The sequence below is a fragment of the Cyprinodon tularosa genome, unplaced genomic scaffold, assembly GCF_016077235.1.
Source record: "Cyprinodon tularosa strain WSP-4 unplaced genomic scaffold, ASM1607723v1 ctg853, whole genome shotgun sequence".
NCBI classification, from domain to species: Eukaryota; Metazoa; Chordata; class Actinopteri; order Cyprinodontiformes; family Cyprinodontidae; genus Cyprinodon; species Cyprinodon tularosa.
The window spans coordinates 133,920-158,471 of record NW_024039622.1 but is presented as its reverse complement, the minus strand read 5'-3'; the positions used below and the strand labels follow the sequence as shown (position 1 = coordinate 158,471).

Sequence of the window (24,552 nt, the reverse complement as noted above, 5' to 3'; positions counted from 1 at the left end):
TGTGTTACAGAGACTACTGGAGAACAAGCTGTTCGTTAAAGCAGAGAAGTGCGAATTTCATCAGTCTTCAGTCACCTTTTTGGGGTTTGTGCTCGAGGGCGGCCAGGTAAAACCATCTGAGGATAAAATTAAGGCCGTGTTAGATTGGCCAGTTCCAGAGAACCGCAAACAACTACAGAGATTCCTGGGCTTTGCAAACTTTTATCGTCGGTTCATCAGGAAGTACTGTATAGCCAGACCGCCCTGCCATTAACTTCTCTGACTTCTATCAAACGCACCTTTCAGTGGACTCCTGAGGCGCAAGCTGCGTTTGATAAATTGAAATCCTTATTTTCCAGAGCACCAGTGTTAATACAGCCTGACCCTGCTAAACAGTTTATTCTCGAGGTGGACGCTTCTGACTCTGGAGTTGGAGCGGTCCTATCCCAGAGACTTGACACGGATCAAAAGATCCATCCGTGTGCATTCTTCTCCCGTAAACTTTCTTCCGCAGAGCAGAACTACGATGTGGGAGACCGTGAGCTGTTGGCCATCAAACTGGCGCTGGAGGAATGGAGACATTTGGTGGAGGGAGCTGAGCATCCGGTTCTAGTATGGACTGACCACAAGAACCTGGCTTACATCCAGTCAACCAAGCAAGCCAATCCTCGTCAATCCAGGTGGTCCATCTTCTTCTCACGGTTTAATCTCATCATTTCCTACAGACCCGGATCCAAGAATGTCAAACCCGATTCTCTCTCTCGTCTTTACTCCACCGATCATCCCGAGACACCTGAACCAGTCCTTCCGGCTTCCTGCACTGTTGGAGTGGTTAACTGGGAAATCACTGACCTAATCAACTCCGCCCTGGCTACTGAACCTGACCCAGGTAACGGTCCCACTAACCGAACCTATGTGCCATCTTCTGTCAGGTCCCGTCTCATCCAGTGGATGCATGCCGCCAAGTTTTCTGCTCATCCGGGAGTCAGTAGAACCATTGCTTTGATCTCTAGACGCTTCTGGTGGCCGACCCTCCATCGTGATGTTAAGGAGTATGTGTTGGCTTGCTCCACATGTGCCCGTAATAAAGCCTCACATCAACCTCCTTCAGGCCTGCTTCAGCCACTTCCGGTTCCCTCGCGCCCTTGGTCTCATATTGCCATTGACTTTGTCACCGGCATCCCCGTTTCTCGAGGTATGTCCACCATTTTCACCATTGTTGACCGTTTTTCGAAGGCCTGCCATCTCATTCCCCTTAGGAAACTCCCCACGGCCTTCCACACAGCCCAGCTCCTCGTTAAACACGTCTTCCGCTTACACAGCATCCCCCAGGAGATCCTCTCGGACCGGGGCCCTCAATTCATATCCCAGGTTTGGAAGGCATTCTGTTCTGCACTCGGCTGTAAACCCTCTCTGACCTCTGGTTACCATCCTCAATCCAACGGACAAACAGAGAGGATGAATCAACAGCTTGAATCAACCCTTTGTTGCCTCACCTCCAACAACCCCGTTGACTGGAGTCAATATCTTACATGGATCGAATACGCACACAACTCCCTCAAATCTGCTTCCACTGGACAATCTCCCTTTCAGGTTAGTCTCGGTTATCAACCTCCGCTTTTCCCCGCAGACGAGAGAGAGATTTCGGTCCAGTCAGTGAACCAACACATCCGACATTGTCAGAAGATCTGGAGAGAAACCATCACCACCCTCAACCGATCTTCAGAATCCAACAAACGCTTCGCTGACTCCAGGAGACGTCCCGCCCCCGAGTACACTGAAGGCCAAGAGGTATGGCTGTCCACTCGAGACATTCCCCTCAAGGGGATGTCTCGAAAACTCTCGCCCAGATTCATAGGTCCCTACAAGATCTCCCGAGTCATCAGTCCATCGGTGGTCCGTCTCCAACTGCCTCAGTCTCTCCGGATTCACCCAACCTTCCACGTGTCCCAAGTCAAACCTGACGTCTCGAGTTCTCTGTGCCCGCCTTCCGACTCCCCACCACCCGCCCTGGAGGTCGATGGTCATCCTGCCTTCACCGTTCGACGCATCGTGGACTCCCGTCGACGAGGTCGCGGCTGGCAGTTCCTCGTCGACTGGGAGGGCTACGGACCGGAGGATCGCCAGTGGGTTCCGGGCTCGTACATCCTCGACCCTGCCCTAATCGAGGAGTACGAGCGTTCCTTCCCTTCGACCTCTTCCGGACCGCCAAGGGGCGGTCGTTGAGGGGGGGGTACTGTTGGGAGCTGGAGAAGTTCCACCTTTCTCCAGCAGAGTCCGCCGTGGATCCTTCTGAGTGAGCCTCCTGCACAGCTGCAGCCCATCAAGATCATCAGAGGATCCACTATATAAGCTGTCTTCAGACCTTGCCTCAACGCTGCAGTGTTGATCCAGTTGGTCAGCGCCTAAGCCTAGACTCTCAGTGTATCTTTGTGACTTTGAATCCAGCCAGGATTCTAACCGTTGTCTCTATCTTCCAGGAAACCAGTGTCTCCTCTGTGAAGCTCTGGAAGAGCTAACCTGCCGAGCCGACCCTCAGAGCCAAACCCGAAGAACCATAGAGAACCTCCATGCAGCTCAGGACTAAGAGCTGGGAAAACCAAAGCCAAGGTCTGTTCTTTAGTAGACGTGAGACGCTAAAGCAGCAAGCGGACTCTGCTGATCAACTCCTCTCCAGATCCAACAGTGACTCTCCCAAAGCTAACCTCAAGAACCCTCAAGGTACAATCTGTTCTAATCTGGAAATCAAGCTCCAACGTGCAACGCTAACTGAACTGTCTCTCACGCAGACTCCGGTGAACCAGTGTCCAGGCCCGAGCCAGAACCAGTACATTCTGTGTGCTTATGTCAAAATAAACTTGTTGAACTTTTATTCCTGTGTCCATCAGTGGTGTTCTGCATAATTGGGTCACTTTCAGAGTACCCATCATGACAGAATCCAGCCTGAGAGATAAATCGTTCACTGTGTAAAACAAACACAAAAGACCACAGTACCTTTATTAACAAATAATCACACCGTATTATATCTAATAACCAAGCAAAACAATGAACACTACTGAAAATAAGCAAAATTAAAGAAATAAAAGGAGAAGAGGGGTTTAAACGTCTGTTCAAAGTCTGAGGGATGTTGGAAGTTTAAGGCTTAATGCTTTTAAAAGTGTCCATTATAATAGCAGCAGATAAATGTGGAAAAACCCAACCTAGAAATGTTAACTGCGGTCAAAACAGTAAAGTTTTATTCAGTTTATGGTGAAAAATTAATAATGACTCAGGAATGCATTAAACTATGATGAGACTGAAAGACCCGTTAGCTTAGCTGACCCCCAGGGGTTCTGGTTCCAGTCAGGTCCAACTGAACCAACCAAACGACTATCTATTCTACCTAGTTTTCCCAAGCAGAGCACTTATTAAGCATCAGATGGAAAGGAGGGGTGAAGAGGAGGTTACTGTTTTGGTTCAGTGGAGTGGAGGCCTTCAGCTCGGTCTGGTTTCTACAGACCCGTCTTCAGTCCAGTCAATTGGTCTAACAGCAACTCAAAGAGAGGATCAATCCGATGCAATATTAAGAGGCGATTTGGAAGGGGGTTAATTTTATAACTCACAGTAGCACGGGACATCTTCAGTTATTACAACTACAAGGATGACATCTGTTATTTAATAATTCAATTCACTTTATTTATATAGCACCAATTCACAACATATGTCATCTCAAGGCATTTTTAAATAAATAGTTAATTAACTGGACAGTACCATAGTCAAACCATTTGTGAAAGAATATTGACCTGTTGTTGAACAATATGTTTTGGAATTGTTCCAAATTCCCTTTGCAGAGAAAAGTTCTGTTTTTAAAAAAGGGACCATGATAAAAGTAGCTGTTGGTGGAAGTTGGAGAGTTTAGTGGGTATATTTGGATTACTATAGTTACAGAGAAGAAGAAACTCTAGGCTGCCAAGGTGAGACAAACCATGTAAATTAAAGGTCCTGATTGAGTTTGGGGTTTTTAAAAGAGTTCTTGATCCATTTTAGTTTAAAGGTATTTTTTTCCTCTGAATTAAATCAGGTCTTCAATAAAAGTCAAGTCATTGTTTCTTCAGCAGCTTAGTGGATGATGGGTGGACATTTTTTAAAGGATTCAGATGAATCCAGAAAGCTAGCCTGACCCAGAGCAGGTTAACCTGTCAGAGGACACTACCATGGTGACTAGCCTCGCTAAGTATGGATCCAGCTTCCTGCTACCAGGAAAGTCAGGGTTACACCTGAAGTTGCCTCGCTAACCCAGTAATCCTGCATCATTGTACAGGCCTCTGGTCTGGATAAACTGTTTTTTGCTTGGTTCTAACCGTGACTGTGGGATGTTTTTACATGTTGCACAGGTTTCTATTTTATATTGAGGGGAATTTCCAATAGGGAAAAAAATCCCGTCTGCTAAAATACGGATCAATCGGACCACTGTTCTCAGACATGCTGCCCAAAAAAAAAAAAATATATATATATATATATATATATATATATATATATATATATATATATATATATATATATATATGTTTTTTTTTTTTTTTTTTTTTTTTTTTTTTTTTTCATGGAGTATATAACAAGCTTTAGCCTAAGGCTGCCTTTTAGGAGTTTTAAGTAATTATGCTGCTAAAAGAAATTCTGAGGAGGAAGGAGACAGAAAAATTGATCTTAGGAGGCGTCTTTAACCTCATAGGTCTTCTAAGAGTTACATACAAAAAAAAGAAAAATCCCCTTCCTGAAACAAATACAGGGAAATTCAATGATCTTAAATTGAAACAGGATTAAGAAACCTGTGTCACGATGATTAAATTTAGCAGCATAAAATTTTCACACAGCATCAAAATGTTTTAATGTACTCTGCAGGTTCTTGTGCAGAGTTCTGGTGTTTCCTGTCACTGTGGGCCTCAGAGCACAGTAGTACACAGCAGAGTCTGACAGACGGAGATCCTGGATCGTCAGATTGAATGTTGAGTCCTCCACCTTTGCTCTAAATCTGTCTTTATTGAACTCTGGAGCTTTTTCAATATTCTGATAGTATTCTTTCAGCATGTACTTTGGGAAGCTGTTTTGTTCTTGTTTGTACCAGAACACAGTATCATCTGAACCACTGGCTTTGAAAGAACATCCCAGAGTCACAGATTCTCCTTCAGCAGCAGCAACATGTCCTTCTGTCTGCGTCACTGAGTCTCCTTTACACTCTGAGGAAGAACAGAACATGCAGAGGAAGAGATGAATCAATAAAGATGATTGATTAAAGGAGAACAATCAGCAGCTTTAAAGACTTCTATTCCATGTAGAATAGATGTCATTTTCTCTGATCATTGTCACTTTGAACCATATCAGGTGTTTCTACAAGGTAACAAATGGCAGCAGAAATGATCTGCTCTGATTTTCTGTAGAATGAACATTAAAGCTCTTCATGTAGAGCTCAGTAATGTGTTCAAGTGTTTGAAGAGGAAACATGTTGAGCTTTCTATCTTACCAAAGAAAAGAGCAGCTAGAATAATCCACAGCCAATGTTCCATCTGTCCAACAAGGTTTAAATCAGCAGGAGAAACTAGCTGATGTTCAACATTCAGTCTGACTATTGTTCTCTTCACAGCAACACTTATTATTGACACAATGCTGAAACACAGAGCACAAGGAGAGCTCCGCCCACTGGATGATGGCGCCCTCTGGTGGAGCTAGAAGGTGGAGTTGAGCAGTGCAAGAAAAGGCGTCCAGCAGCTTGTTAATGGGTCACACAACTGATTCTTCAAAGGCATCTGTTTTTCCACCTTTAAGTTCAATTTCAGAGAGATAATAGTCATTATCATCCTTACAACGTCTGTTCTGTCTTCTTGAATTCGTCTGACAGTGGGGCTGATTTTTGCTTTGACCTACTGTGAAGCATGGGGGAGGAAACATCATGCTTTGGGGCTGTATTTCTGAAAAGGGGACAGGAAAACCAATTCGTTTTGAGGGAAGAATGGACAAGGCCATGTTTCGTAAGATTTTTAAGTCAAAACCTCCTTCCATCAGCCTTGAAGATGGAAACGTGGCAACAAAGGGGTGGCTCCTTTAAAACCATTTCCAGGTCCTGGAGTGGCCTAGCCAGTCTCCAGACCTCAATGAGTGTCTGTGTTGCCCAGCAACAGCCCCAAAACATCACTGGACTAGAGGAGTGCATGGAGGAATGGGCCAAAATACCAGTTACAGTGAGCGCAATCCTGGTAAAGACGTACAGGGAAAGTTTGACCTGTCATTGCCAACAAAGGTTATGTTACAAAGTATTGAGTTGAACTTTAGTTATTGATCAAACACTTATTTTCCACCATAATTTACTAATAAATTATTTAAAAATCCTACAATGTTATTTCTTTTTTTCTTTCATTTCGTCTCTCGTAGTTAAAGTGTACCTGTGAAGGAAATTACAGACGTCTCTCATTATTTCAAGTAGGAGAGCTGGCACAATCAGTGGCTGAATAAATACTTTTCATATATCTGTTAGTAAACATTTAATATTTGAAAATTGACTCAAAGATAAACTTAGAAATAACAGGAAAGTAGTTATTATTATAATTACATTCTCAACACTGGAAAAGACTGAAGATTTGATCCAGTAACAGAAACAATAAACATAAGTTTTAAGGAAAGGGGTTAAAAAGATTAAATTATTTTTATAAAGTTTTTAGAAAATAGTTTCAAAGTAGAGCTATGTGTCCACAAGATGTACATAAAACTCTATGAAGAAAATCAGAGCAGAACTATACTGAAACACATCTAGATGGTGGAACAGAACTCTGTCCATGGTGCTGATGTCCTGCAGAGGCTGCACTTCCATCCTGGAGCCTCCATCATCCCTCCTTTATGATCCAAACCTTCTCATCATAGAGTTCAATGATGCAGCAAACACTCTGATGTCTGCTTTATTCTCAGCTGCACAAACAATCAGACTGAATCCTAACAAACCATAGAGGAGGAATAGTGTGTGAGGCCCTCTAGTGGATGTTGTGGAGTATTGCAGGTTCTTGTACAGAGTTCTGATGTTTCCTGTCACTGTGGGCTTCACAGCACAGTAGTACACAGCAGAGTCTGTCACTGCAGCAGAGGAGATCAGCAGGTCGATCTGGGGTTTGTTCACTTCAATCTTCAGTTCAGGAACATTTTTAACTCCTTCAACTCCTGAAGCAGAGTGAGAGATCAGAAACTCTGGAGGTTCTCCTGGATACTGACGGTACCAGAAGAAATAATCTCCAGTTTGCAGGTTGGGATAATTATAGGACAGAGTGACAGAGCTGCCCTCTAAGCTGGAGATCTCTGTTTTTACCGCAGTCAGTCCTTCACAGCGGATTCCTGAAGAAAAAGGAGTTTTAGTTTTTGATTCAAAAATATATCTGACATTTCAGAATATTCACCATTGAAACATGTAGAATCTGACCTGTTAGCAGAGAGGCGACCAGCAGAGAAAGTCCATAATAGTCCATGATGATCAGAGTTAATGTTTGAACTGTGTTGAATGTGGAAGTTTGTGTCTCTTCTATAGTTCAGTAACAGCTCAGCTCCTCCCTGAAGCTCTCAGCTCCTCTTCCTCCTGCTGAACAGACTCACAGCTTCTCTGCTTCTGGTGGATTTTTGTTTAACATGGAGAAGAAAGAGAAAAAGTCTTTTAATAATTCTAATTAAAATACTTTTTATGTATTCATATTTTAAAATGATTCCAGATTGAATAAGAAAGATCAACAGAGAGAAGTGGCTGCTTTTCTTTTTTTCCTTAACTGGATCCTGGAAGATAAAAGATGGACAAAGAGGATCGGTTCTAAACTCTGAGCTTAGAGGAGAAACTAAAAATCAAGCTTTTGGTCAGAGAATAGAGGAATCACTGCAACACACGGTGAAAACTAGTGAATTTAACAGTGATAGCCGGTCACGAGTTAGCTAACGCTCACTCAACGTTGAGTTTATTACTTTCATCATTCTGTAGTTGAGTTAGCGTTAGCTTGCATGACCGGCTCCGTGATGCTGGTTTTACTTCAGTATGAGCGCCATAAGCGTCACGTCACGTGAAACCATAACGGGATTGGCTGGGTGTTGGACGCCACAATCCATTGCTAATGTCTGTGACCTGAAGTAACCCTTCCCTTTTTACACTGAATTTAGACGCCAAATTTAAGACGGTGAAATAGAGCCAGTTGAATCTCAGGAGGCTGAAAATATTAAGTTTGAAATTTTTTTATGCAGATTTTTTTAACACTGAAAAATTAAACTGAAAAATAAGTATTGAAAATGTAATCACTTTGAAATAGTAATGTGAATTTTTAGCTTGAAGAGAAAATAAAAAATGACATTTCAACTGTGTAGAAATAATGACAATTAATTTTTTTTAGGTCAAAAATGTGTTCTGAATATATTTTAACACTGAAACAGTAAGAACAAACATACAACATTTACATTTCATTGGCATTTTTAATTCAAATCACACAGATTTACTTCCTTACTACTTGCTCTGGAGACTTAGACTTAGATTTATTTGTAATTTTGTTTACACAAGTGTAAAACAAAAATAAATTTCATTTGGAACAGCTCTCTGGACAATTTCATCTTTTTAAAAGTACATTCTTGAAAAATAGTAAAAAAATATATACATATATAAAAACAGTAATATAAACATATGACTGTAAATTTACAGTTCTAAGTTTATAGATATATAATGACAAAATACAATAAATATAATAAAATACAATACAATAACCCATTTTACAAAACATTCAGCAGTCTAATGGGAGTAGGGAAGAAACTGTTGTGGAATCTGCTGGTCCTGCATTGAATGCTGTGAAGCCTCTTCCCAGAGGGCAGCAGGGAGAACAGTCCATGGTGGGGGGGTGGGCGGTCATTGATGATGTCACGGGCTCAGGACACACAGCGCTGGGATGAAATTTCTTTAATGGAGGGAAGAGGAGCCCCCATGATCCTCTCTGCTGTTCTCACCTTCTTCCAGTCTGAGGCGCTGCAGCCTCCACATCACACAGTGAGACAGCTGCTCAGAACGCTCTCTATGGTGCTTCTGGAGAAGGTGGGGAGGATGGGTGGGGGCTGGAGGGCTCTCCTCATCCTCCGCAGGAAGTCCATGCGCTTTTGTGCCCTTTTTACCAGTGAGGTGGTGTTTCCAGTCCAGGTGAGGGTGTCTATGATGTGCACCCCCAGGAAATTGGTGCTATTGACCACCTCTACAGCTGAGCTGGTAATGAGCAGTGTAGCGTGGTTAGGTAATTTGGTTAGGTAATTTGGTTTAACACTTTTAACTAAAACTAGTGAAACTCAACTAAACTAAACTAAACTACTATGTACAAAGAGGAAGGGGGAACATGGTTGAAAGCCATATTACAGTTTAAGATGGATTTTGAGTTTGAAAACCAAAGTAATATATCTTGGAGAATTTAGGATATGATCAAAGTAGCTTTCACTAATTTAGAGAAATTGGAGTTAATGATTCTTTAGCCTATTCGAAATAGCTAGCAGCGAATAGAAATCAGGATTCCACTAAAGGACTCTTGTTCATTCTTGGTAATTGAAATGTAATGAGCATATGAGGAAAACATGAACACTAATGTTATATCAGTGTTTAGACCCTTTTTGAAATAAAGCTTGTCCAAGCTTCAACAACAACAGCTCAACACAAGTTTCTGTATAGCATAGAATAGCATGCAGTCCATCCAGTTAGCCTTGTTCCTACTCATCATCATCAAAAAATATTGTTTCTTCTGTCTCTATTCATGCCAGACCTGCAAACCGTTTTTCCATGTCCATGTGGAAAGGTTGAGCTTCCATCCTGCTGGAGTTTAACAGGCAGGCCACAGCAAGGCAGGCTCACTCTCTGTCCCAGTGGCTCACAGCAGGGGTCCTCTTTGTCTCAGGCTCACACCCAGGGTAGGATTCTCATCCAGTCTGGCTCTATAAGTTTTGACACTCAAGAAAAATGAGTTGCAAAAGGTCTGTTTTTCAGCACTTTGGTTCTGAAAGGTTCTGACTTATCCTTGAGGATTCTGGAGATCTGGGTCTTTCCGCCCCGGCAGGATCTCCCTCTTGCCAGAGATGGACCCCAGCTTCATGGGCAAGGGAGAGGAGGCAAAGAGAAAAAGATCTTTTGTCCTCTGTAGTTTTTTCTGTCCTCACGCAGAGGGGGGTGGTTGGTCCCACTATTTAACTTGCCATGTGATGTACCTGAGGTCGTCCAGCTGTTATTCACCAAAGCTGCGTCCTCTTCTCTGTTCATCATGTCAAGAAGAAATATGGACACTGGTTCCCAATGTCCAAAAACCATGATCATGGCATATGGCACAACACATTTGTTTGACCATTCTTTTTCTACATTTTTTTTTGCTTTTGTAAACACCATCACTTCCCTGTTGTGGAACAATAAAGGGATTTTCTATTCTATTCTATTCTATTCTATTCTATTCTATTCTATTCTATTCTATAAAATGGATAGAAAGGTGTACGTAACTCTAAACAAAATATATGTGGAAAATCTATTTTATTCAACAACACAAAATACTTAGTTAAGCAAATTTTCCAAAAATAATAATTTGTGACGGTAATGTTTGGTTTATCTAAAGGTTTTTATCTGTTACTGTGTAAATGGGTTTGGCTGGAATTTAAGGACAGATTCTAATATATCCGCAGTGTGGGGACTATAAATCTGAAAGGATTTTAATTATTATTTTGCAAAATTTGCTTAACTAAGTATTTTTTATTTTTTCAATATAAGTGATTTTGCAGATATATGTTGTTTAGATTTACCTATACCTTTCTATCCATTTTATAGAATAGAATAAAATAGAATAGAAAATCCCTTTATTGTTCCACAATAGGGAAATTCTGTTGTTTACAACAGCAAAAAATGTTAGAAAAAAATGGTCACACAAATGTGTACCTTAGAGAAATATATTAGAGTGACATAATAGTGAAGAGTAAAAAGATAAAAGATAAAATACTGTACTGTAAAGTGTTCTAACAATATAAAATTGTTCACCTGGAGAATAAATAACCAATATACGACTATGGACATTTTTACAGTAATGGATATTTGAAAATAGCAGCAACATCAGAGATGTGCAGAATGACAGCAGCAGGTTATTTAACTGACTAAGGTTTCTATCATTACATTTTCACCCTTATTCGCCTCTATATTGTCATGAGTGTAGTCTTTGTTCACTTTACAATAAAAAAATATAATAAAATAAAATAAAAAAATTTTGAAAAGTTCAGTATTCATTTTTTTCCTTCTTTCTGTGTCAACTGTCACAGTTGCTAAGCGACAGAGCCTATGGAGGTAAAAGCCGCCGAAGGCTAGACCAGTTTGAGTTCACAGATTATGGTAGAAAAATAAGTATTTGGTTACCCACAAACCAGCAAGATTTCTGGTTCTTACACACCGTTCTTCTGTTCTCCACTCATTACCTTTATTATTGGCACCTGTTTGAACCTGTTATCTGTATAAAAGACACATGTCCACAGCCTCAATCTGACACAGTACAAATTTAACCATGACCATAACCAAAGAGCTGTCAAAGGACACATGAAGAAAATTGTAGACCTGCACCAGGCTGGGAAGAATTAGTCTACAATACGCAAACGGCTTGGTGTGACAAAATCAACTGGAAGACATACAAGACCAGTGATAATCTCCCTCGATCTGAGGCTCCAAGTAAGATCTCATCCTGTGGGGTCGAAATGATCAAATGTTGACGGTGAGCAACAATCCCAGAACTACATGGAGGGACCTGATTAATGGTGCAGAGAGCTGGCAACAAAGTAACAAAGGCTACCATTAGTATCACCCTACACCAAGAGGGACTCATTTCCTGCAGTACTGGACGTGTCCCCCTGCTCAAGCTAGTACATGTCCAGACCCGCCTTAAGTTTCCCAGAGAGCAGATGGATGATCCAGAAGGGGATTGGGAGAATACCACGCGGTCAGATGACACCAAGATATATAACATTTTGGTAAAAAACAACTGGTCATGTTTGGAGGAAGAAGAATGCAGAGTTGCATCCCCAGAACACCATACCTACTGTGAAACATGGGGGAGGAAACATCATGCTTTGGGGCTTTTTTTCTGCAAAGGGGACAGGAAAACTCATCTGTGTTGAGGGAAGAATGAATGGAGCCATGTTTTGTGAGATTTTAAGTCAAAACCTCCTTCCATCAGTGTAAGCCTTGAAGATGGAAATGTGGCTGGAAACGTGGAAATAAAGGGGTGGCTCTGTGAAAAGCATTTCAAGGTCCTGGAGTGGCCTTGCCAGTCTCCAGACCTCAATCCGTGTCTGTGTTGCCCAGCAACGCCCCAAAACATCACTGGACTAGAGGAGTGCACGGAGGAATGGGCCAAAATTCTGTAAAAGTCCTACAATGTGATTAGCTTCTTTTTTTCTTATTTCGTCTCTGATAGTTAAAGTGTACCTATGATGAAAATTACAGACGTCTCTCATTATTTCAAGTAGAAGAACTGGCCCAATCAGTGGCTGACTGAATACTTTTCGGCCCCACTGTATAATAGACATAAACACTTCTTCATTAGTTATAGATAGTTTTTCCTACCATAATGCTATAAGATATAAGTTTTAATATTTTATTTTATCTCCTTCAAATATCACAGTATTAAGAGCAGAAAGTAAACCTTTTGTTTATATAAGAAGTGCTTTTGCCACAACATCCAATTAAATTAGATCTGCATTGTTTTGATGTAACACCAGCCATCCAATCAAATTGCAGGACAACCAATAAATATGAACTGTCAAACAATGCATCAGTTAGGGAGAAAATGATCAAGTACTCCAGTCTGTTAATTTTAGCTCTGTTTGCTCCAGAGGGGGTATGGTCTGCCAACTCTGCCCTGACTTAGCTATCTCCCTGCCAGGCGTTTCCACTTTGATCTGCTCCTGACTGAGCTCCAAAGGTGTACTTGGGAGATTGGATTATGGGCGGAGTGCACCAGGGCGGATTATGCTAACTGTTCTGGTGCACTCTCTGCCATTTATTTGGAGAGCCTAGCAGTAGATCTGAGCCAAACGCCACACAGATTTGGCAGATTTCAACACATCTTTATGTTATGGTTTTAACCTTTTACATTGAGACTTGATCACTTTTTAAATACAAGGTTTGTTATGTTTAACAGTTCTTTAAAAGTATTCACTCAGGCCTCACAGCTGCAAGACTACACTGTGTCTGGCTGAGAGGAGGTGGTGTTTATCTATTAGGGGGTGTTTTGACATTGAAAATAATCCTTTCATATAAAGCTGGACTCCTTCTCAGGGTTTATTCAGAACATTTTACTGTTTTAACCTACTGTCTGTAATTGTTTTGATTAACTGTATGTGGCGACCTTTAGGTTTTTCTGCAGGTATTAAGTTAGCTAAAGAACCTTTGGCTAGTCAGGGCAGGGCAGAACATCAAGCTGTATGTTAAAACCTGTCTTTGCTCTAATTTTTGCAAAGATAATAAAGTGCCGACTGAGTGAATTACAATCAATCTCCTTTGTTTAACTGGATTAAATAGTTGAATACTTTTTCCCTATTGCACACTTTAGTTCTTCAGTGCTGGACTGAAATCCCTACCACAGTTTGCTGTTATTGAGCATTGCTCTAAACATGGAAATACTGTAAATACATTCTACCTGCTGTTGACTGAAATGGTGAGTGAAATACATCACAACTGACCACATACTGTACAATAGTTTTTGGATTTAATTACTGGAAAATTCCTTCAAATATTCATTCCATTTAAATAAGTTATCATATATCCGTTAGTAAATATGTAATATTTTTAAACTAACTTAAAGATACATTTAAAAATAACATGGAAGTAGCTATTATTATAGTTAAATTCTCAACACTGGAAAAGACTGAAGATTTTATCAGATAACAGAAACAATAAACATCAGGACAGAACTATATTGAAACACATCCTGTTGATAGAACAGCACTCTGTCCATGGTGCTGATATCCTGCAGAGGCTGCACCTCCATCCTGGAGCCTCCATCATCCCTCCTTTATGATCCAAACCTTCTCATCATAAAGAGTTCAATGATGCAGCAAACACTCTGATGTCTGCTTTATTCTCAGCTGCACAAACAATCAGACTGAATCCTAACAAACCATAGAGGAGGAACAGTGCGTGAGGCCCTCTAGTGGATGTTGTGGAGTATTGCAGGTTCTAGTACAGAGTTCTGGTGTTTCCTGTCACTGTGGGCCTCACAGCACAGTAGTACACAGCAGAGTCTGTCACTGCAGCAGAGGAGATCAGCAGGTCCATCTGAGTTTTGTTCACTATAATCTTCATTTCAGGAACATTTATAATACTTTCAACTCCTGAAGCAGAGTGAGAGATCAGAAGCTCTGGAGGTTCTCCTGGATACTGACGGTACCAGAAGAAAAAATCCATTGTTTTCAGGTTGGGATAATTATAGGACAGAGTGACAGAGCTGCCCTCTAAGCTGGAGATCTCTGTTTTAACCGCAGTCAGTCCTTCACAGCGGATTCCTGAAGAAAAATGAGTTTTAGTTTTTGATTCAGAAACATTTCTGATATTTCAGAACAAAAACATTTGAAACATCTAGAATCTGACCTGTTAGCAGTGAGGCAACCAGCAGAGAAAGTCCATAATAGTCCATGATGATCAGAGTTAATGTTTGAACTGTGTTGAATGTGGAAGTTTGTGTCTCTTCTATAGTTCAGTAACAGCTCAGCTCCTCCCTGAAGCTCTCAGCTCCTCTTCCTCCTGCTGAAAAGACTCAAAACTTTTTGTCCTTCGAGGTCGACATATAAACTGTTTTAATTTCCTTTATTACAGAGAAAAAGTTGCGATATATTTTCCGTATTTCATGTTCTAAAAGACCAAAACCAGATTGAATAATTTATTGTAGTTTGTTACAAGCTCCAGGTATACAAACATATATATATATATATATATATATATATATATATATATATATATATATATATATATATATATATATATATATATATATATATATATATATATATATATATATATATATATATATATATATATATATAGCAAAGAATGAATAAATGTCAATTACGGAAAACCAGCTGATTTCATCCAATCACTGACTTTGCATGATTAGCCCCTCGTGCATAAGCATGTCGCAATGATCAATATTTGTCTGCATATTGACATTGATTCTTTAGCAATTCCTCACACCTAAAATGCATGCAGCAACATTGGAGAGAAAACACTCTTTTAACTGAGCCTTTTCCTGTTTGAGGAAACCTTCCAGCACGAACAGGCACTGTGTGGCTTTAAAGAGACAGAAGCAGACATATAACAGAACATTAGAACTGTCTGCACCTCTTCACTCTTCTAAATGGTTCCTGACAGGGTCCAGAGGAGAGGAACTAAATTAAACTGAATTTGATGAGGTCTGCTTCTTTTATTCTTCTGTTAAATTACACATAATGTCTCAGTTAAATGGACTCATCTATAGATTGGATGCACACTGAATATCAGCAGCCTTAGATTCTGATGTCCACCTGGATGCTGCTGCTGCTCTTCAATCTGCTGGACCACAAACAAAAAGTTGTTCCTTCCTCAGAGGCTGAAGATCACATGGACTTTATTTTAGAACTTGGATGGGACTGATTCCAGCTTCTGCATGACTGAGAACAGAGTGAGAAGTTTCCATGTTTGAAGGAGGTTCTGACCTACAGGAGACTTCCTCATCCCTCCTCTTCATCACAGAGGGAGAACCTCGTCTGATGAAGGTTGTTTCAGGGTTCATCAGAACCAACGAGGCTCAGAGTGTTCTCCAGCAGTCTGAAGGATCAACACCACAGAGAGGAGGAGGAGTTCTACCAGACCGGTTCTGGTCCCACCCAGAGCTGCTAAGAGGCCCACAGTGGCAGGAAGCAGCAGAACTCTATACAGGAACCTGCAGCGTCCACTAGAGGGCTCCACAGACTGAGTCCTGGACCAATGGGAGGAGAGAAATGAAGCTCAGAGATAGGAGGTGGGTTCAGGATGAGGATCAGGAACCTCTTCAGAACCTGATCCATCATCAGCGTCCTGAAATCAGACCTCATGTTCTCACATGTGGAACTTCATCAGTTTATAACATGATGAAGAACCAGAACCAGCCTCAGGGGCCTGGATTTCTGCTGTTCTTTCTCACTGGAACTATTCAAGGGGGGATTGTCGTTTTATGACCGATCTTTCACAATCATAGATAGCTGTCAGATATTACAGGCTAACAATGGAACCAAACGACAGTTTCGGTTTGCATGTTCCCAAGCAATACAAGGCCTTGTCTATATAAAGCCTCAAACTCAATGCAATCCAGACATTTTGAACTGAGAAAGCTTCCTGGAGGGGAAGTGAAACGTCTTTAAACTTTGGAAACCAAGTCCAGTGGATTGTTCTTTAAACTTGTATGGGATGACTATGACCTGGATGAATGAGGATCTTCACCAGCATATTCCCTACGATTTCAAAGACTAAAAGTTTCAAATGTTTCAAACCAACCTTTACGTTCGATAATGTAACAATAACAGGGTGATTACCTGCAGTAGTGATGTCGACCTTTAACCTTTTATGAGGGGTGTTCAATAAATAATGCTCCTGACCCACTTCCAGATGTTTGATCGACCTGAAATTTTGCATGTGAAATTATTTAAATCTTTATAGATTAAATAGCAAGTTACAGCTCTGAACTAACTGTGGTTTCTGATTTACATATGATCAAACTGAGTCAAGTCTCTCTCGCATTTGAAGGGAAGCATACAAGGGGACACTTTGATCAAATAAAAGTAGCTTATAGTGATAATGTCCCATAATGTTACCTTGTAAAGCATTTTGCAAGGTCATATAATGGGCATCATTATCATAAGTAACTTTAATTTCATCAAAGGTCTCCTGTGGTGTGAGTCCTTTCCAAAAGAAAAAGCGAATCACTGCTTGACACTCAACAGGCTCCATTGCAAACTTTCCTCGGTTCAACACAGACCTCCATGTGTCATCAAAAGCTCAGCAGACAGAAGAAACATTAAAACAGCAAAGCTTGTGTAGAAAATAAAGCCTTTACTAATCCTGAAAGTACTTTAATGTGAAAAGTTCCTGCTGTAAATTTCCCTCACCCCCTTCAGGGCCTCTGAAAGGTTTGCCCTGCTGGACATCATCTGCTGAGCACCAATGATTTAGAGAAGAAATTCCCACCATCTTCCTCCTGGACCTTTAATGGACATTCATCATTTATCCCGTTATCAGTATTGGGGTCATTTAAGGACTGTTAGGTCTTTGTGTTTCTGTTGACTTACAGGGTGGCAGGCTTGATGGGTTCCAGTTGTTACTCCTTGATGACAATCTGTGGGGGACTTTATATTGGAGCAGTTTCCTGGAGCAAGCTGCCAGTTGGTTCCGCTCTCTCAGTGGTAAAACAGGTCAAGCTCTGTTGGTGATCAAAGCTCTCAGAGTCTCCTCTAACCTCTCCTTGCTCTTGTCCTCCACAGAACCAGACCAGACGCTCATGTTGTGATTCTATAGTTAAATTCTATTCCCAGCCCGCTGGGAATTTATGTTTCTGATACTTTAAGATGTTTATTGCCCTCCCCTATAGGGGTGGTAAAATATCTTATTTAATCAGATATTATTTCAGCTGTTATATACTGTTTATGACACACAGTCCTACTAACTGTGTGTTAGAACAATAGATGAAAGAGTGATTCGAGCACTAATCATGGTCAAACAGTTATTTCTGCACATACATGGAATAAATTCACCACAACTTCTGTTCAAAATATAAGATTTTATTAACAAAATTCATTCAGCTCCACGTCAAACATATTTCAGTTTAACACTCTCAACTAAGACTAGTGAAACCCAACTAAACTAAACTAACTACTATGTACAAAGAGGAAGGGGAAAACGGTTGAAAAACATATTACTGTTTAAGATGGATTCTGTGTTTGAAACCAAAGTTTATCTGGAAGAATTTGGGATATGATCAAATTAGCTTTTAACTAATTTTAAAGAAATTGGAATGTTTTCAGACCAATTCACAATGCAAATCCATGAGGTGAATAAAACATTATTTGGCCAAATAATGTTTTATTAAAGGATTTGCTTAATCAAGAACCAAAAACCTTTAGTTAAATTATTCTTTTACCTCCTTGAAATAGCTAGCAGCGAATAGACATCAGGCTTCCACTAAATGACTCTTGGTCATACTTGGTAATGGAAATGTAAAGAGCATTTGAGGAACACATGAACACTAATGTTATATCAGTGTTTAAATCCTTAGTGAATAAAGCTTGTCTAAGCTTTAGCAACAGCTCAACACATATTCCTGTAGCATAGCGTAGCATGCAGTCCATTCTTTAGCATCAATTAGCGTTGTCTTTACTCAGCAGTAAACACACGATATGATTAGCATCATCAAAAGACATATTGCTTGTTCTGTCCCTAATCATACCAGACCTGCAAACCTTTTTGCATGTCCGTTTGGAAAGCTTGAGTTTCATCCAGTTTTGCAGCTCTGCAGTCAGGGGTTCTTTGTCTCAGTCTCACAGCAGGGGTCCCCTCAGTCTCAAACCCAGGGCATGGTCTTCATCCAGTTTGGCTCTGTAAGTTCTGAAACTCAAGAGAAATGTGTTGCAAAAGTTCTGTTTGCAGCAGTTAGGTTCTGAAGATTTCTGACTCATCCTTGATGGTTCTGGGGATCTGGTTCCCCTGGGGCCCGCATCTCCACTGTGGGCCACAGTGGGCCCCAGCTTTGAGCGCAGGAGCAGAAGCAGGCTGGATCAGACGAGGGAGAAAAAGTGAAGAAGAGAGAGACAGAGTCCTGTATGCTCTGTGGTTTTGTTCTGCCCTCACAGAGGGGGGGTGGTGGTTGGTCACACCTCTGTGACTTCCATGTGGCTGCTTTGGCTGAAAAAGGGGGGGCTGCTGAAGTCCCCCAGCTGTTATTCACCAAAGCTGTGTTTTCTTCTCTGGTCATCCTATCAGGATGAAATATGGACACTGCTTCCCAATGTCCAAAAAGTATGTTCATGGCATATGGCACAACATATCCCCCTTTTGATCTGGAAATAAAAGATGCAGTTCTTTGTTTTCAGATCACAAATAGGTCCATAAAGCCATGATATCTGGAGCGGTGATGAGTCAGGTTCCTGTTGGCAGGAAGAAAGTTCATTTAGGGTTCATATCTTCTCAAGTTTTTGTCCCTGGAGGATTTGTTGCAGGTCTGACAGAAGCTGAACCTATCTTATCATAAAACAGCTCATTTTCTCCAGAGGTTTTGCGTCTGGTTGAAGCAGGTCTGGCAGGAAAGTCTGACCCTGATACACAAATATATACATTCCAAACAAAATTTCCTAACACACTCATGATGCTGTTGTTCAACCTTCATCATTTCTCAAGTTGTGAAACAAAAGAAAGAAAGGATAAAACAGGTTAAAGTATGTTAGAAATGATCAGGAACTATCATATTCTTGGATATGATAAGTTTTACCATTAGCTTGGAATTGTAGTACTTTGTGATTGGTCAGAGAAGCCAGTAGCTCTGTAAGAACTGTTTTGTAGATCTGTTCTAAGTTTTCTTTTGTGGTTGTTTCTGTAGCTTGTTGATGCCCCCCTTTACCAGTGTAAACGTTTGGTTTTGCGTTGTGATCTGAAGGCTTATGACCTTTATCTGGGGGTTCTGGTTTTCGTTCTCTCAAGTAATTAATTCCTTCATCTTGGTGAACCACTTGGGAACTGAATCTGTGTCTGTTTCTGGTCCTGTTCTTTGTTTGAAGGTTAAAGACTCTAAGCTTGCTTTGAAATCTATCTGATTTGAGACGTATTTCCCAAACAAGCTGAGCATATCTGCGAGTTTCCTGCATAGAAAGGTTTTCTATCCTGCAATGCATTGCTATGTCATATCGTACACTTTCATGTAGATTTTGGATGAACAATGCTTTAAAGGTGTGATCTTCTTCGTCAATATCTGGAGAACTGCAGCCCTCAAACTAAGCCTGTTTCAAGCGAAAGTAATATTCTCTGGGTGTTTCATGTTCTCCTTGGAGAACTAAAGATGCCTCAAGCGTTGCTAACGCCGGATCTCTGTAACCAGAATATTCTTCTCTTAAGGTTTGACAAAGAGCTGAATAACTTTCTCTGATTTTTGGAGGAAGAGATTTTATGAAAACATGGACGCTTCTAGCTGTTGTTTTCCAAATCAGCTTCAATTTCTCACGAGAAGAAGGAAATGGCAAGTCTTTTAGACAGTGCTCAACTTCTTGCAGATAATCCATTATGTTTGAGTGTTGACTTTCTGGGTCAAAAATATCAATGTCTTTGGCCAAGGATTCAATTTGTTGAATTCTATGGTCGCTCGGTGGACCTGGCCCGTCAGGAAGCTGGTTCTGCTCATTAAGTGGTGGGGGGTTTTGAGCTAACCTTTGATGACACAAGGGAGACTGGTTCTCCTCAGAGTTTTCAAGCTGTGAACTGTGGCACTTGATGCTCGGTCAGCGGAGTGTGAGACAGAGATTGGTTTGCATGGCTGTCCTTTGCAAAATTTTAAACTGCTTGAGTTTACCAAGTGATCTACTTGTTTCTCTCTGTCTGCGACACTACTTTCACTTTGAACACCTTCAGATCTATTTAGTGTTAACTCAGAGTTTAGAGACTTTGTATCTGCTTCAGGAACTGTTCTCCTTTTGACTGGGGTGACCTCCTGCTGATTCAAAGTCTGCTTGCTTTGTTTATTGCATAGGTCCTCAGAGAGGGGGTCACCATTTGTTCTGAGGCATGGTCAGTCTGGCCACATGGGTCTTTGATCTCGTCAGCTCCTGACAATAAAATGTTTGCAGCACTTACTCTGTGGCAGATCATCTGATATTTGGCTTCTAACTCAGAGTACTGTTTAGCTTTTATTTGGGATTTAAGCTGATAAAGAAGCGTGAGCTCACAGAGTACATCTGTTATCAGAAAGTTTCCATTTGGGTTTTGAATTAAGTTAATTAATTCTTGAATCTTTCTTCACATAGGCTGAGGTTAAAATTGTTTAGGTTATCCTGCTTTTCTGAAGATAAGTGGATAAGCTTTGCAACAATTTGTTTCTGTTTCTCTATGCCTATGGAGTCAATGGTGTGCCCAGAATAGAGGATGCTTGGATCCATTTTCAGCTGATGGCACAAAAACACAAGTTATGAAGAAATTTCAAAAGAACACAATCCAGTCAGTACCCACTATATTTGTATATTTACATATACATATTGTAAGGACTTATTTTTATGTGTGTAGAAACGGGTCACGGGTTATCTTTAAACCTGTGATATCAAAGAAACACTTTTCTTTCAGTGTTAAAAATGCTACACCTTGTTTAGGATTTACCAGCTATTTTAGCGCATGCTTTACCTGTCTCTGAGGATTTATAAGCAGTTTGGGGCAAAGCTTACCTTTTAAGGACTTACAAGCAATTTTGCTTATGCTTCACCCTTTTCTGTGATATCAAAGAAACACTTTTCTTTCAGTGTTAAAAATGCTACACCTTGTTTTAGGATTTATTAGCTATTTTAGCGCATGCTTTACCTGTCTTGGAGGATTTATAAGCAGTTTGGCGCAAAGCTTACCTTTTTAAGGATTTACTAGCAAATTAGCTTATGATTCACCTTTCTTTAAGGGATTTTAAGCAATTTAATTTGAATCCACCCCCTTTTGGTTGGGTAGGATCACAGATTAACTTACGTTAAATCTGGCAACAAATCTTGTTCTACACAATATAAAATAAGTGTTTAGGAGTCTTATTAGACTAATAGACAAAGGGATTAAGGTTAAATTTCGAGGCATCTAACCTATTTTGGACTGGAGGTGACTTTGAAATAGCATAACTTGGGAGTTTTCATTTTTGGGATGTGGTTATAGAAACCACAAATGGCAGCATCAAGGTATAGATGTGCTTAAATTTTGGTCGAACGATAAGACTAACTTGGGAGTTAAATCTTTTAGTTTTAGTTGGACCAAAGTGATCAGATTCATTTGAATCATCTGAGTTTTGCTTTGAAGTAAAGTTGGTTATCACTAGCTGAAGAGATATTTTGGAGTTATTAGATTTAGTTAAATTTCTATATTTTGATTCTCCAAGAATGTCAAAGGTTATATTTTCTTCTCATATAAGCTAAGACATTTAGTATTGGATTGTTAAGTTGTGAGTTTAAGATTTCATTATTGAGTGGTGAGAGCTGATGTTAATGCTTTCACACGGTTTTCAATAATGGTTTATTCTCATATATGTGCAAAATGACTGTTATATTCGATGACCACCAAACTGAGACACCAATTAAATGTTACATTCAATGAGTCCAGTCGCATGGGACGCTAAATAAATGTTACAATTAATGGGCCCACCCAGGGACGCCATATTTATGTTGTGATTCTATAGTTAAATTCTATTCCCAGCCCGCTGGGAATTTATGTTTCTGATACTTTAAGATGTTTATTGACCTCCCCTGTAGGGGTGGTAAAATATCTTATTTAATCAGATATTATTTCAGCTGTTATATACTGTTTATGACACACAGTCCTACTAACTGTGTGTTAGAACAATAGATGAAAGAGTGATTCGAGCACTAATCATGGTCAAACAGTTATTTCTGCACATACATGGAATAAATTCACCACAACTTCTGTTCAAAATATAAGATTTTATTAACAAAATTCATTCAGCTCCACGTCAAACATATTTCAGTTTAACACTCTCAACTAAGACTAGTGAAACCCAACTAAACTAAACTAACTACTATGTAAAAAGAGGAAGGGGAAAACGGTTGAAAAACATATTACAGTTTAAGATGGATTCTGTGTTTGAAACCAAAGTTTATCTGGAAGAATTTGGGATATGATCAAATTAGCTTTTAACTAATTTTAAAGAAATTGGAATGTTTTCAGACCAATTCACAATGCAAATCCATGAGGTGAATAAAACATTATTTGGCCAAATAATGTTTTATTAAAGGATTTGCTTAATCAAGAACCAAAAACCTTTAGTTAAATGATTCTTTTACCTCCTTGAAATAGCTAGCAGCGAATAGACATCAGGCTTCCACTAAATGACTCTTGGTCATACTTGGTAATGGAAATGTAAAGAGCATTTGAGGAACACATGAACACTAATGTTATATCAGTGTTTAAATCCTTAGTGAATAAAGCTTGTCTAAGCTTTAGCAACAGCTCAACACATATTCCTGTAGCATAGCGTAGCATGCAGTCCATTCTTTAGCATCAATTAACGTTGTCTTTACTCAGCAGTAAACACACGATATGATTAGCATCATCAAAAGACATATTGCTTGTTCTGTCCCTAATCATGCCAGACCTGCAAACCTTTTTGCATGTCCGTTTGGAAAGCTTGAGTTTCATCCAGTTTTGCAGCTCTGCAGTCAGGGGTTCTTTGTCTCAGTCTCACAGCAGGGGTCCCCTCAGTCTCAAACCCAGGGCATGGTCTTCATCCAGTTTGGCTCTGTAAGTTCTGAAACTCAAGAGAAATGTGTTGCAAAAGTTCTGTTTGCAGCAGTTAGGTTCTGAAGATTTCTGACTCATCCTTGATGGTTCTGGGGATCTGGTTCCCCTGGGGCCCGCATCTCCACTGTGGGCCACAGTGGGCCCCAGCTTTGAGCGCAGGAGCAGAAGCAGGCTGGATCAGACGAGGGAGAAAAAGTGAAGAAGAGAGAGACAGAGTCCTGTATGCTCTGTGGTTTTGTTCTGCCCTCACAGAGGGGGGGTGGTGGTTGGTCACACCTCTGTGACTTCCATGTGGCTGCTTTGGCTGAAAAAGGGGGGGCTGCTGAAGTCCCCCAGCTGTTATTCACCAAAGCTGTGTTTTCTTCTCTGGTCATCCTATCAGGATGAAATATGGACACTGCTTCCCAATGTCAAAAAAGTATGTTCATGGCATATGGCACAACACTCACCAGGATCAGGTCCGTTTCCTTCATCTCCTCGCTGCTCTGGAACTGTCTCCTCTCTGGTGACTCCTTACAGGAACAATCAGCCTGCCTGTCCACTCTCAATCCAACAACCATCCAACAGCATCCAAACTCGGACTCTCTCTCTCCCTGTTACTGTCTAAGTTGACTGAGCTCTTCTTAATTTTACCAGAAAATAAACCGTTAAATCGGCCTCTGTTTCCGCAGTTGTCGCTTCCTTAAGAGTCTGGTTAAGCACCATGTCAAGGACTGGGGACATTTTTTGTTACTAACAGGAACGTTTACTGTATATAATGACGCACATGGAGGCTCAAGATCTATTTGGTAATTTAGAAGATATTAGGAATAGATCTTGACCCCCACTAAAAAAAAACTCTTAGTTTTCAATCCTCCCTCATGATGACCAAGTTACATATCAAATATGAAAGTTGAGTCTAAAATCAGATGTTTTGGTATTTTGTTGATAAAACTTCTTTTCAGATTTTTTAAAATGTTGATTTATCACAGATATATTCTCCATGTCAGTAGTTTTAATCTAAAATTGTGCCCCTTAAAACATAAACTCAACCCAGTAACTAACTAAATGCTCAT

At 40.4% G+C, this 24,552-nt stretch overlaps 3 gene segments (V, D, J or C); all 3 read right to left on the bottom strand.

Moving 5' to 3' along the window:
- Positions 1 to 4,797: 4,797 nt before the first annotated feature.
- Positions 4,798 to 5,613, bottom strand: LOC119775159. The segment is given in 2 exon segments: positions 4,798 to 5,195; positions 5,480 to 5,613. Coding segments are annotated over 2 exon segments (414 nt in total).
- Positions 5,614 to 6,669: 1,056 nt separating this feature from the next.
- On the bottom strand, positions 6,670 to 7,598 carry LOC119775156. The segment is given in 2 exon segments: positions 6,670 to 7,332; positions 7,418 to 7,598. Coding segments are annotated over 2 exon segments (534 nt in total).
- Positions 7,599 to 14,158: 6,560 nt separating this feature from the next.
- Positions 14,159 to 14,752, bottom strand: LOC119775160. The segment is given in 2 exon segments: positions 14,159 to 14,517; positions 14,603 to 14,752. Coding segments are annotated over 2 exon segments (372 nt in total).
- Between the last annotated feature and the right edge of the window lie 9,800 nt (positions 14,753 to 24,552).